This window comes from Felis catus, chromosome E2 (genome assembly GCF_018350175.1).
Source record: "Felis catus isolate Fca126 chromosome E2, F.catus_Fca126_mat1.0, whole genome shotgun sequence".
Lineage (NCBI taxonomy): Eukaryota > Metazoa > Chordata > Mammalia > Carnivora > Felidae > Felis > Felis catus.
Window position 1 is genome coordinate 13,283,620 of NC_058382.1, and position 12,894 is coordinate 13,296,513.

At 57.2% G+C, this 12,894-nt stretch overlaps 2 protein-coding genes and 1 long non-coding RNA gene across 13 annotated transcripts in view; 1 reads left to right on the plus strand and 2 right to left on the minus strand.

The window, feature by feature from the left end:
- CNFN (cornifelin) lies at positions 1 to 2,264 on the minus strand. 4 transcript variants are annotated; one of them, XM_019819495.2, is made up of 5 exons: positions 2,136 to 2,200; positions 1,411 to 1,457; positions 848 to 958; positions 301 to 437; positions 1 to 199 (listed from the first exon to the last, which is right to left on the minus strand). In XM_019819495.2, the coding sequence occupies exons 2-5, from the start codon at positions 1,445 to 1,447 to the stop codon at positions 110 to 112; spliced, it is 375 nt and encodes a 124-aa protein (XP_019675054.1). In that variant the 5' UTR covers positions 1,448 to 1,457; positions 2,136 to 2,200; the 3' UTR covers positions 1 to 109. The 4 variants fall into 4 exon arrangements, with proteins under 4 accessions (XP_019675054.1, XP_019675053.1, XP_006941288.1 ...); XM_019819494.2 differs by having other exon boundaries at positions 1,411 to 1,532; positions 2,136 to 2,189; XM_006941226.3 differs by lacking the exon at positions 1,411 to 1,457 and having other exon boundaries at positions 2,136 to 2,264.
- Positions 1,808 to 12,894, plus strand: part of LOC109494788 — a 15,286-nt gene continuing 4,199 nt past the window's right edge. Inside the window, exons 1-5 of one of the 2 annotated variants that reach the window (XR_006590518.1) lie at positions 1,816 to 1,940; positions 4,880 to 5,250; positions 5,398 to 5,462; positions 7,100 to 7,389; positions 10,493 to 10,602. This is a non-coding gene — a long non-coding RNA (uncharacterized LOC109494788). Of the gene's footprint in view, positions 1,941 to 4,879; positions 5,251 to 5,397; positions 5,463 to 7,099; positions 7,390 to 10,492; positions 10,603 to 12,894 lie in introns of both variants that reach the window. The other variant, XR_002738660.2, reaches the window with a different exon arrangement.
- The window catches only part of LIPE (lipase E, hormone sensitive type), an 18,539-nt gene continuing 16,110 nt past the window's right edge, over positions 10,466 to 12,894 (minus strand). For all 7 annotated transcript variants that reach the window (XM_023245841.2, XM_045046472.1, XM_023245844.2 and 4 more), the window contains exons 9-10: positions 11,570 to 11,988; positions 10,466 to 11,145 (exon numbers count right to left, since the gene is read on the minus strand). In XM_023245841.2, the coding sequence (XP_023101609.2) occupies positions 10,897 to 11,145; positions 11,570 to 11,988 (668 nt within the window). In that variant the 3' untranslated portion in view covers positions 10,466 to 10,896. The remainder of the gene's footprint in view (positions 11,146 to 11,569; positions 11,989 to 12,894) is intronic.

The window sequence follows — 12,894 nt, forward strand, 5'->3', positions numbered from 1 at the left end:
TTGGTTTTCAGGTTTTTATTGTGGGTGTATTTCTGGTAGCGGGATAGGGCGGAGGGGCAGAGGAGGCCCAGCGCGACAGGTGGAAAAGGAGGAGGGATGGGGGGGTTCCTTACTCCCGGATCTTCAATTCCCGCGCCATCTGACAGAGGGCGCAGGGCAAACAAAAGGTGAGGGCCGCCCAGTCGTGCCCGACAGAGCCCTAGAGGGTGGGAGAGAGAGGTTAGGAGTCCCGCCAGGGTCCCAGGAGGCCCGTCCCCCAGCCCCCTGCTCCGCGCCCCCCCCCCCCGCCCCCGCGCGCACCTGGATGTGGTAGCGCTCCCGCATGCCGGTGCGCAGGGAGTGCAGGCCTCCGGGCAGGTAGGGCGCGCAGCAGCACTCCCCGAAGTCGTCCGAGATGCGGCAGGCGAGGCACAGAGGGGCGAAAGTGCCGCACAGACCTGGGGCGGGCGCGGGGCAGTCAGAGCGGGGGCCCACCGGGCGCCCCGGCCCCCTCCGCCTCGGGGAGAGGCGAGGCTGATGGCCCGCGGCGCCAAATCCGCCAAATCGAGGGTCCCAGAGGGGATCCGGGGACCCAGCGGGAGTGGTTTAGAGGTTGGGAGATAGGGTTTGGAGAGGGAGCTGGGGCCGCGACAAGGAAAGTTGAGGGTGCAAGGGGTTGAGGGTCCGAGGGGAAGCTGGAAGGTGTGAGGTTAGGATCCTAGGGAGTGTCGGAGGTGGGAGTTAGGGGTGAGGTTTAGAGTGTGGGAATTCGGGGTCCAAGGAAGGGAGCGGGAGTGGGGTTAGTAGGGCCCGGGAAGGGGTTGGAGGTGACCTTCCCCCTCTCCTGGAGGGAGCTGCAGGCACTCACAGACAGGCATGTCGTTGCAGCAGTCTGTGAGTCCGGTGTGCCAGTCACTGAGCTGGGTCTGGTAGCAGCTGCTGGCACACTGGGGCTGGCTGGTCACTGGGTAGGACATGGCTGCGAAGGAAGGTAGCCGGCAGGAGTGAGCGGGAGGCTGCCCGCCTCTCCCCACATCCCTGCCCCCCGAGCCCCTTCCTCTGCCGGGCAGTCTGGGCGGGGCCACCAGGCCGCCCGCGGAGGGGACACCACTGCACCTCCCCGGCCCTCTCTGCTACATTTGGGCACTGACACCCCAGTTTGTCCCCATTGCCACTGCCTCCTGCACATCTGGTTGAGCTGTGGGTGGGGAACTCATGCACGTCTGGGGAAGGGTGGGTGCCACATCTGGGTGGGGCCGAGAAGTGGTGTTGCCTCCTCCACGTCTGGGCCTGGGGTGCTGGGTTCCTGCATTTCCAGGGGCCTCTGGGGTGCGATCAGGCGCCATCTGTCTTCGAAGCCAGGGTGCCCAGGGGAGGGAAGCTGCCGGGTTCCGGGACTGGAAGGGTTGCTGGTTCATCCAGTGATCCCACCTTTGCCTTTCACGTTGTCGTGCATCTCAAACTGCATCTTGCCGGCCCTGGGAAGGTGGCGTTGGGGGCGGCAGAGGTAGCGGCGGTGACAGTGGCCGAATCTGTCCAAGGGAGGCTGGATACTGGGGGAGGGGCAGGCACGGAGTAGGGGCACTGGGGGCTGGGTTCTCAGGGGGAAGGGAGCTGGGGAGAAAGAGGCCAAGTCAGCCTGCCAGCTAGGAGAAACATGGAGTAGGGATGTATGGGGAGGGGCGAGAAACTCGCCCGTCTCTGTACAGCTGCCCGACAGACCCCAGAGGACCTTCCTCATACCAGAGGCAGAGCTGGAGAGAGAGGCCAAGAAACAGAGACAGGCAGAGTCAGAGACAAGGGGGAAAGAGATCAGAGCCAGGTGCCCATCGAGATGCCGCCAGTAACACTCACACCTGCTTAGCGCTTTGACTTCTCTGCAAGCCCATTTCACAGATGGAACACTGAGGCTCACACAGGTCAAGAGAAAAACCCCACATCTGATGGCCCAGACCAAAGGGGTGAGTAGAAAGGGTGCTGGGCCCCAGGGCTTCCAAATTCTACCCGGCACCACTCACACTGAGGAGATGGACACCGAGGGCATGGAGAAAGACAGCAATGTCCACAGAGATGGTCAGAGATATGCAAAGAGACAAGAGATGTCAGTGGAGTGGAGAGACAGAACAGAGCAGAGGGCTGTGGGCAGATGTTCATACCTGCAGGACAGCGATGGCGATGAGGCAGACAGGTGTGGGTGACCTGGACACTGAGTTCTCAGTCTCAGGTTGGTAGCTGCTTATATTGGGGCGGGCCACGTGGCCCTGGGCGGGGCTCTGACAGAGGTGCCCAGGGAGCCAAGCCGGTCTGGCTGACCCTCTTCCCCCACCCCCCCAGGAACTTCCCCTCCCTCCCTCTCCATCCCCCATCCCCCCACTTCCCCCTCAAGCTCTTGTGGGACCTAGGAAATCAGGAAGGGGGCCAGGGGTGCTGGAAGGGGAGAGGGCAGAGAGGGAGAGACAGATGGGGGGTGGGTAGGGAGAGAAGGCAGAGGGGAGGTGCAAAGGGCCACAGTACAGAGACCCACAGGCACGGAGGACAGAGAGACAGGGAGGGAATGGGGGACACAGAGACAGAAGGGGAGGCCTAGATGGGAGAGAGAAGGAGACTCAGAGAGATGATGAGAGATAAAGACAGAGCGATGGAGAGAGAGATGCGGAGACAAAGAAGGACATAGATCTGTGGAGAAACAGGCAAAGGGGAGTCAGATTCAGAGGGAGGCACAGAGGTGGAGGGGTGGAGGGGCAGGGAGGTGGAGGAGGGGATGGGGATGCGGGAGAGTGCCATGGGGGCTTCTGCTGTCATCCTCAGTGAGGTTCCCACTTTCCTGGAAGAGGGGGCATTGTCCCCCCATTCGGGGCCACCATGCACATGGGGGGAGCAGTGTGTTTTGGGGGTGACTCATGCTGAAACTAAAGTAAATAAACACAACTCACCCCACCTTCAAATTGGGAAGGGAGGAGGCTGGGAACTGAGAAGATGTGGTTCCAGAAAGAGATGGATGTGACCCAGGACACTGGGGTAACTAACAGAGCAGATGGGGGGGGGTCTTCATCCAGGCCCCTAACAGAGGACAGAGAGGGGCTCAGATTCTGGGTCTGAGGGAGGAGGGCTGGGGGTGCAGACTCTTGGGTTAGGCTAAACCGCGGGGGTGTGCAGGGGTCCTGGCATTTTTGGCTGCTGGGCTCCTGAGGGGTGAAAGAGCGAGGGACCTGGATGCCTGAGTCACCAAAGTCTGCCCCCAACAGGCCTGGCGTGGTTGGAAGTGACTCAGTGAGGGAAACAGCATTAGAGCCGGGTGGGGTTTCCAGCACGGGTGTCACCCCAAAAATGTAGGAGGCACTGGAAAATTGGGGTGTCACCTCCAGAGAAGGTGGTGTTGTCACCCCACTGGGAATGGGTATGGAGTGATGGCAAGTGGATCACCCTGTCCGCCTGGGATGCCAGCTTTTCCCTCACCTCCTGATTCAACGTGCCAGGACCCAAGCCTTGGTCTCCCAGCACCACCCAGGTGGCTTGCTGTCCTTGTCCCCAGACTTATGGGCGGCACTCAGCATTTTGCTGGTATGTGTCCATCACTTGGTCCAGGAGGCTGACTGTCTGGGGAGCATCTCTCCACCTCTGGTCTATTGTCCTTGTGCCTCCATCTCTGCATCTTTGTTTCGCCAGCTCTGGATCTCCCTTTCCTCATCTCTGCAAATCTGTTTCCAAGTTTCCCTGGTTCTGTCTCCCCACCTCTGAGTCTCTGCTTCCCATCTCTGTGTCTCTCTCCATCTTCAGGCCCCCCCCCAGCAAGGCGGCAGCCAGAGGGCCCCATCCCCCAACTGTCCAGACCGTGGGCTGCAGGTGATTCAGGGGCAGTCGTCTCTGAGGACTCCAGGCCTCCCAGGATGACAACTTGAGTTGTCCTCAAGTCTCCTCTTCCACTCTGACACAGCGTGGGGGCTGCAATTAGACAGCAACTCACTAAGATGAGGAAATCGGGTGGGGAACTTGTGAGGTGCCCTGTTTAGGGGTGAGGAGGAGGGTGGGAGCAGGAACAGAGGCCTGGGGGCTGACGAGAGACCATGGTGGTCTCCAGGGACCTGGCATGCATCCCCTCAATGGAGTCACCAGAAAAATATAGGACACCCAGTTAAATTTGAATTTCAGGCAAACAACAACAACAACAAGAATTTTTTTTTTTTAGCATAAGTATGTTCCATGCAATATTTGGGATATACTTATACTAGAAAAGGTATTTGTTGTTCATCTGAAATTCACATTCAACTAGGTGTCCTGTATTTTTATCTGCTAAATCTGGAACCCTGCCTTCAAAGACAGAGGAGAGGAATCCAAGTCCCTGGCCCTTCTTTTTCCAGAACCCAGGATCCCAGGCACCCAGCCCTCCCTCCTCAGGACCTGAGAGTCCAGGTTCCGGTTCCCCTCTTGTTCTCCCCTAAAATCCATATTGGGGGCACCAAGCCCCTATTCCCTCAGAGCCCAGGAGTCCAGGCTCCCAGCCCCTTTCTCTCCAGCATCCAAGCGACCAGGTCAGGTCTGGGTCCAGTTGCCCAATGTGGGTTTCATAAGGCGGGTGATGCCATCCATGGCCCTGGAGGAACCAGTCAGGCAGAGCGGACAAGTGAGGTTGCCCCCTCTTCCCATCCTATTTTTGCTGCTTCCTCGAGGGAAACAGCCCAGGGGGCTGGGAGCAGAACAGGAGGCACTCAGTGGAGTTCAGGGTGGGACACGGTGTCTAGGTTTGGGTGTGGCGTGTGCCTCTCTTTCTGGGTGTTGTGTGTCTTTGGGGGTTGTGACGGTGTCTCCGGTGTGCTCTGGGGCGTGACACGTGAGGGGGTCTTTTCTATTTGTGTGTCTATATTGTCCTTCTACGATTCTACCCACTGTCCATCTTGTTCAGGTGTGGCCAGTTGTCATGGTTCTCCAATCCTGACTGGATGAAGGCAGGAGTTCTTTATTGAATGGATTGTGTGATGGATTCTAGAGCCAGAAAACCCAAGTTCAAATTCTGACAGCCTCTTCCTGCCTTCAGCAAATCACTAAGCTTCCCGGGACCTCCATTTGTCCATCTGCAAAGTGAGCTGTTGCAAATAAAGTGGTTGAGAGGACTGGACGAGTTAACTCGTGCCAAGTGCTAAGAATTGTGCCTCGCACACAGGAAGCACTTTGTGTTTACGCTGGTGATGATGGTGAGGTGCTGTTCTAGTCTCTGGAGATACTGGAGTCACGGAGTAGGAAATGAAACCACGTCTGCATCTGCTCGTGGGCCTGGTAGGGACTGAGTGAGTGGCCTCTCGGTGGCTGGATGGGCGTGTAACTGCATACCTGGGGTGTCTGTTTTGCATGTGAAATAGAATATTTCTGTGTTGTCAGTAAGGGTGATTGATTGTGTGCTTATGTTTATGTTTGTGTTTGTAGGTGACTCTGCGTGGTGCCTGTGATTCTCTGACTGTGTGGGTGCCAATGAAGGTCACACTGAGCAGGTATTGAGGGCACATGTTTGGTGTGATCTTGCATTTCTGACTCTGAGGTGCCAGGATGTGTCCGTGTCTGTATTTGGGGTGTTGAGAACCCCTCTTCCAGCTATTCCTTTCCATGTCCCACAGGTGACCCTGGGAGGGTGACTCCTCCCAAAATGAGCCTCAGTTTCTTCTTATTAGGGATGGGCGGGAGGGCTCAGTGGCCTCCGAAGAAATGCCTATGTGAAAGGGAAGGTGGGAGGACATGGGTGAGGCCAGGGAGAGGCTGAGAAACATGATGGGGATAGAGATGGCCAGGATGGGGACAGCGGAAGAGCTGCACAGAGAGATGTTTGTCCATCCATTCGAGGGGCATTCGCTGAGCTCCTGCAATGTGCCAAGACCTCTGGTGGGCATTGGTTCAAGGTCTGAGGGAAAGCAGAGAGAGCCAGAGAGATGAAGACCTACCAAGAAAGCTGTTGGCCCCAGGGTGGCCCACCTGTGTCCACGGTGGGCTTAGTGACAGTTCTGAGTGATGGAGACACAGTGATGGAGAGGGACCAAGAGGACCCTGCCCCTCCCCTGTCCTTCCTGAGGCCTCATCTGTCCAGATGAAAGAACAGAGGCCATGGGGGGAAAGTCCCCTCCCAGACTGGGGGCACCCCCATGAATCATTTTCTTATCCTCTCCTAATAGGATAATGACACACCTGCCCCTCCCTAATCACTATTTTTGACCCCAACTGGGCCCAACGCCCACAGTGAGAAGGGTTAGACAAGTCTGGTATTTTGGAATCAGGAGAGGAAATGCCTGAAAGTCCTAGTCCTTGGTCCTTCCAATCCCAGAACCTAGGAGTCCTAGGCCCCAGCCCCCTCCCCCTCCCCCCAGGAATCCTTGCTCTTAGCCCCTCTCCTTTGTTTGCTGTCTACCTTTTCTAATCTCTGTGGGCCTGTCTTTTATCTCTTTGTCTATTAATCTCCATGTGTGTTTTGTGTCTCTCCTGTTTCTTTACATCTGCATCTTGATTCCTCCTCACTGGGCATCAATTTTCTCACTTGTAAAATGGGGATTATAGTAATAATAATCTGATCTCTTAGAACTGTAACGAGAAAGACAGGAGATAATTATATAAAATGCTTTGCATAGAACCGGAGTCACAGTGAACCCCATACAAGAGAGCTCTATTATAATTATTGTTTTCAATATTTTAATCTCTCTTGGTATCTATGTTTTTCTCCTCGTCTCCATGTGTCTCCTCCCACTCTGGGTTCCCTTTTAGGGGATGTGGGAAAGCCCTATTGAGGCCAGAGCTTCCCCTAAGCCTCCTCCTCTTCATCTCTCTTCTAAGCCCTACTTCAAGACCCACAACTCTTGCCTGGGGACAAGGCCAGGCTGCAATCCCATAGATAGCCACGTAAGATCCTGAACTCCAAATCTGTCATCCCTGGGCAGGCCCGTGACTCTTTGGGAGTACCCGTCCCTACACCCCGACCGTTCAGGTTCCCAGCTCCCTCCTCCCTCAAGATTCAACCATTCAGAAGTCTAGGTTCTTCAGACCTTCCTCCCTCAGACGCCGGTGCACGTGGCCAGAAACCACATTCTGGGCCCTTTTGCAATCCACCACGCCCTCAGCTACCACCCCTCTGCGTTTTTTCCCCGAGGCGGGCCTGACTTGAAGGACGCTAGCTGTGATAAGCCCTCCTTGACGTCAATCACCATCCTCCAGCCAGTAGACTCTTCGCCTTCTGCCTCCCTGGGCCACTCAAGGCACGTTCCGCGGCAGGCGGGGCCCGCAGCCTAAATCGGACAGCGATAGGCTCTGGGAGACGCCAGTCTCCGCGAGTCTCTGCCAGTCTGCCAATAGGACGGGCAGCTGCGGGGTGGGATTCCCACGGCGCACCGCAGAGGCTGGAACTGCTCGCGAGGGAAACAGGTTCGGCGTGTCCAGTCGGTAAGCCCTTTCCAGCACGCCCAGTATTGGGGTTCTGGACATAGTTCGGAAGGGAAACGGGGAGGCTTTGTGGGGTTCGAAGCGGAAGGGGCAGCTTAGCTGGCATTTTGCCTCACCGTGCATTTTGCCTTGTTGGAGAAACTGAGTCCGGGATGCACAGCCCCATTCATCCCTCCGTTCCATTCCTCACACCCTAAACCTGATTCTCATCTGCTCCTACCCGGCCGGCACACGCATCCGTGTGTCTTTCCTGCCGTCATTCTCCCACTGATTTCCAGTTTCCTCCTATTGCCACTCACTCACTCGCTCATCACACACTCAGCCACCTATTACTTAAACACTTCCTGAGGTTTCCAGGGTGCCGGGCCTTATGCTGGGCGATGGTGGTGACCAAGATGAGTCAGGCCCAGGCCCTGCCCTCAAGGATCCCCTGTCAGATGGGAGGACAGACACGTTGATGGGCAGGGTGTGCCAGAGGTGGGGGAGTCCAGGCGTCTTTTTTAGCTTTGCTGGATCCGGAAGAGGTTTCCAGAGGAGGGGACATTGGCACTGGATCTTGGAGGAACAGGAAGTGTCAAGCAAAGGTGAAGGGCGTGTGGGAGGGTGTTTAAGCACAAGCAAAGAAAGGGAGGCATGCAGGAGTATTACTATGTGTAGGTGCCCAAGAAGAAGGCCTGTCAGGTCCATGTTGTGGTGGGGTAACTGTAAGACTGGAAGCGGATGAAGAAGGCTAACCTCAGCAGCTTAGACTTTGTCCTGGGGTGGGGTGGTAGTGGGGAGCCATGGAAGGATTTAGAGCAGGGGAAGACCAGGTCAGAGCTGGAGCCAGAAATGGAGAAAGGAGATTGGAAGCCAGTAGCCCACAAGGTGGCTTGGGCAGGGACCTAGGCAGGAGAGGATGAGGCCAGAGGCTGAAGGCATAAGGCCAAGATTCAGGAGGCAGAAACTACAGAATATGGGGCTTGATGGGCTATGGGACAAGGGGGTGTCCAGGACAAGAACCAGAGTTCTGACCTGGGGTATACAGGGGGACGATGGAGCCATTCCTGACATGGGGACAGGAAACAGGAGCAGGTTGGTGGGTGGAAGGCTGTTTTGGGAGAGATGAACAAGGGGTCCTGTGAGCTCAGCAGGGGGAACAGGACCTTCAGGGAGAACTCTGGGCTATGGCTCCCTCCCCCATCATAGAAGTCACTTACTGGGTGAATGAGGGCCTCCGAGGTTAGGGTCCCCCTGTGCCCATCCTCTTAGGAAATTTTTTGTGTGTGTGCTTCTGCATTTTGAGTCTCTCCCTCTCTCCCTCTCTTCCTTCCTTCCTTCCTTCCTTCCTTCCTTCCTTCCTTGGAAGCATTAAAAACATGTTCTATCATCTCTAAACACACACACACACACACACACACACACACACACCTATATCAAGTTCTCTTGAATTATTTCTCATCCCTTTTACAGCTGAAGACTTATGGTACCCACTGGCTAAATCTCTTACCTTCCACTCCCTCCTGAGCCCTCCATGTCTGGCTGCCTACATCCCATGGCCTTGCTCTGGACAAGGTCACCAAGGACCCTCCTCCCTGCTGAGGCATGATGATACTTCCATCCTCATCTGACTCAGACCACTCCCTCCCACCCCAAATCCCCTTCACTATACATCCTGTTTCCTGGTTAGCCTCTTTCCTTTCTGGCTGCTCCTTAGAACCTCCAGGACTCCCCTTTTATTGCCTACCCCTTTACTGGGGACCATGCTCATCAGGGCTCTCTCTGTCCTGGCCCTCTGCTCATCCCACCTATCCACTCTTCCCAGAAAGGTTCTAGTTCCTCAGTTCCCGCCAGAAGTGAGCACCCAGCCCGCTCTCCTGCCTCCTGCTGCCTCCTGGATTCCCCCTGCCCCACCAAGTGTCGCACAAAGACCTTTTGATCTCTCCTTGTGCAAAACAGCTCTCAGTACCCGCCCCCCTCCCCCACTCCCCTTGTACATACCTGAGCCTCTTCCCAGTAAAGACACAGTTTTACTGTCCATCTGCTCCCTGGCTAGGTCCAAGTGCCATCTTCATCCCCTTGCTCTCTTGTAGCATCTGTTCTACCCTCAATAAGTCCTTTTCAGCCTCAGTTATGGCTCTTACTCCTACTCCCTACTCTCATGGGCTCTGCCCCAGCTCGTGCCTTTTCTTCCTTGTCCTCAGCCTCCTCTGCCTCCAGGGTCCCTGTCTTGTCCTTTTTAGTCCATCCCCCAATGTCCCAGCAGGCTCTTTCAGTGCCTTAGCTGATCCTGTCCCTCCCTTGCTCAAAGCCCTTTTGTGACTTCTACTGCCCTCCAGTTAGTCCAGATTGTACCCCAGGCCCTTCAAAGATCTGCTCTTGCTGACAACCCCGAGCCTCTCAGGCCACTCCCTACTTTGCACCCAACCTTCTGGCCAGGCAGAGGCTTTGGTAACTGCCCCTTGGCTCTCATAACTTTGCATGGTTCTTCTGCATAGCAATCTTGTGCTCACCCTTTAAGGTCAAGGTCAAATCACCTCCTCTCTGAAGCCCTCCTTGTCTACCACAGATGGAGCCTGTGTGGACTGTGACAGCCTGTGTCTGCGTCTCTCTGCCTACCCTCCCTGAGTCCCTTGAGGGCAGGCCCTGGATAGAAATCATTTCTGTTCCAAATCTAGGGCCTACAAAAGGACAAGGCCTCAGGGTCTTAGTTGAGGGACTGAGTGACTGTCATAGCTGGGCAGGGCTTGGGCTTCCAGTTTTGGGGATGACTGGTTTGTTTCTGGTATCCTGTTCTATTTGCTGCAGTTCTCTAGGGAGTTTGGGTTTTCTTTTCGTGGGGGTGCTGAGACAGGGTTTGTAAAGGGGAGTCACTGAGAACCCAGAGCCCTCTGGCACACCACCTGGACTAAGTCTGAAGGGGAGGTGGGCCCGTGCTTAGAGCGTCCAATCCCTCTGCACCCGCGAATCCAGGCCCTTCCTCAGGACCCAGACGTTGGGTACCCAGCTTTCTACGGCCAGGTTTCTCGGTTCCCAGCAGCAGCATCTGATGCTGCCCCCTGGTGGGCGACACCCGACTATTTGCAAGAGGCCAAACTAATTAAATACATTTTTATTTACAAAGGAACAAAACCAAACCGACAGGCGAGGTAGGGCCAGTCCCCCGCCCTGCGTCGGTCACAGCAGCAGTAGAAGGCAATGATGGAGTGCAGCTCTGGCTGTCTACGGAGACTGGTTTGTGTGCCCCCTCCCCCGCCCCCCTGGCCAGGGTCTCAGCTTGCGGCCCCGCCTCCCCTCTCCCCCCCCCCCCCAGCCGTCCCCCCACCTTAAGGCACAGCCTGCCCCTCCCGCCCACCCCCACCCGGAGGGAGGGCCGAATGGGCCAGAAGCCCCTCGCGGGGGTCCCCGCCGCCTAACGGGGGGGGGGGGTGGAAGGGGGTATTCACCACGGAGGCCGACTTAGATGGAAACAAGAGGCCTTTAGTGTCGCCCCCCGCAACCCTATCTTCCCGCGCGGCCGGCTCTGGCTCAGACCCGCGGCTCGGTGGGTGCGGCGGGCGCGGTGGGTGCGGCGGGCGCGGCGGGCTGAGTGAGGATGAGACGGATGCGTTCCACGCACAGCGCCGCGGCCTGCCGCGTTTCCCGGCACAGCGCCGCCAGGCTCAGGAAGCCGTGCGGCAGGTCCTCCACCACGCACAGGGTCACGGGCTTGCCCAGGCCGCGCAGCCGCCGCGCGAACATGACCGAGTCGTCCAGCATGGGGTCCAGCGCGCACGCCTGTGGGGCACAGCAAGGGGCAGAGGAATGAGGGGAGGAGCCAGGAGACGGGAGGGAGGCGGGGAATGGGAGAATGAGCTGCTGCCCAGCTTCTCCCTTCCCCTAGAGACACCCCCTCTCTCCCCCTTACTCAGCTGCCCCTAGGCGCTCCACAAGATCGCGAGAAGGAATGGCAGCCTTGACTCCCTTTCAGCCCTTCCGTCGTCAGGCATGCCCTCCTGGCGGCACACCTCTCCCTTCAGATGTCAGGCAGCTTACTTTTCCCCTCCCGCTGCTCCCGGTCTCTCCTCCCCAGGTGCACCTGCGCACACCTGCCCCTCTTCCCCGCTCCCCTCCCGGGTCTCTCCTCCCCGAGTGCTCCTGCACCCACCTGCCACGCCCCCCCTCCCCCCCACCGGGCACACAGTCCCTATGTGGCGCTCACCACAATGTGCACGGGCGGCAGGCTCTGTAGCATGCTGTCAGGTGCCAGCAGCGGCGACATGAAGGGGTTCTTGACGATGGGTGAGGAGTAGATGGGCATCCGAGTGGGGCCCTGGCTGGCGCGCCTGGGGTGGAAACCCTCAGGGAAGTTGGCAAGCACGCCCTGGCCTCTGTCCTTGGCCCTCAGCTCACCTGGTGCTTTAGCGTCTTTGCGTACATCAGGGCCAGGTAAGAAGTTGACATTGGAGGGCATGGAGGGGCCCAGTGTCTCTGCAGACAGTGACAGCTCAGGGCTGCCCGATGTGTCAGAGTTGCCCTTTAGGCTCAGGTCATGCAGTGTCAGGCTCTTGAAGGAGTCCGTGCCCAGCGGGCCCTCGGGCTGGGCCAGTGCTGCCTCAGACACACTGCGCCGCATTGGTTCTGCAAGAGGGGCAGGGTCAGGTGGCCAGCGGGGCCACGCGTACCAGCCCGGCTCTGTGGGCTGCGTGTGTGAGTGGCTGGCAGGGAAGATCACGGGAAGGGCAGCGGCCTCTGGAGGAGGAGCCGCATCCTAGGGCAGTGGAGGCCTAGTGTTCCCCCACACTCCCTCCTTGGGGATGGGTAGGGAGCCCCAGACGCCCCAAGCTGCAACTCCAAGGGGGAGGTGAAAGGAGTCACGTGGTTGTGGAGGTGGAGGTGTGTGTGGTGACTGGGAAGGTTAAATGTAAGTCAGTTTACCTCTGGGAGCCTCAGTTTCCTCTTCTGTACAAAGAGGCAATAAAAATAGTCCTCGCCTGTAGGGCGCCTGGGTGGCTCAGTCAGTTAAGTGACTGACTCTTGGTTTTGGCTCAGGTCATGATCACACGGTTGGTGAGATTGAGCCCCATGTGGGGCTCTGCACTGATAGCAGATCAGATTCTCTCTCTCCCTCTCTCCTTTCTCACTCTCTCTCTCTCAAAATAAATAAACTTAAAAAAAAGAGCAAAAATAGTCTTGACCTACTAGGAGGCAGTAAAGACTCAGTGGGATGAGGTACTGCTCCCCGCTGGGAGGTCGTGCTGTATCATGTTTTATTACTAGGCCTGGTGCCTGGTTCCAACCACCTCCCTGACCCCAGCGTGAGGCCCAGCCAACTTGTTAGAGCCACTCAACGTGGAGGCCGTGAGCAGATCAAAATAGAGTAGTGAGCAGGCCCACATGACTTGAAAGGAGGCTGTGTTCACGAGGAGCTAAAGAGAGTCTTAGGAGCCTGTTCATTTCCCAGGGATCCCGCACCTGTAGCCGTGTAGATCTGCTCCCCACAATTCCTTCATGTCCTTTAGTTTTACCCCTTCCTTTTGAATGGCC

Coding starts and splice junctions, on each gene's coding strand:
- CNFN (XM_045046491.1), bottom strand. CDS start 1,720: ATGAGGAAGGTCCTCTGGGGTCTGTCGGGCAGCTGTACAGAGACGGGC. Junction 959..1,410: donor CGACAACGTGAAAGGCAAAG/GTGGGATCACTG, acceptor CTTCCTTCGCAG/CCATGTCCTACCCAGTGACC. Junction 200..300: donor GGGAGCGCTACCACATCCAG/GTGCGCGCGGGG, acceptor CCCACCCTCTAG/GGCTCTGTCGGGCACGACTG.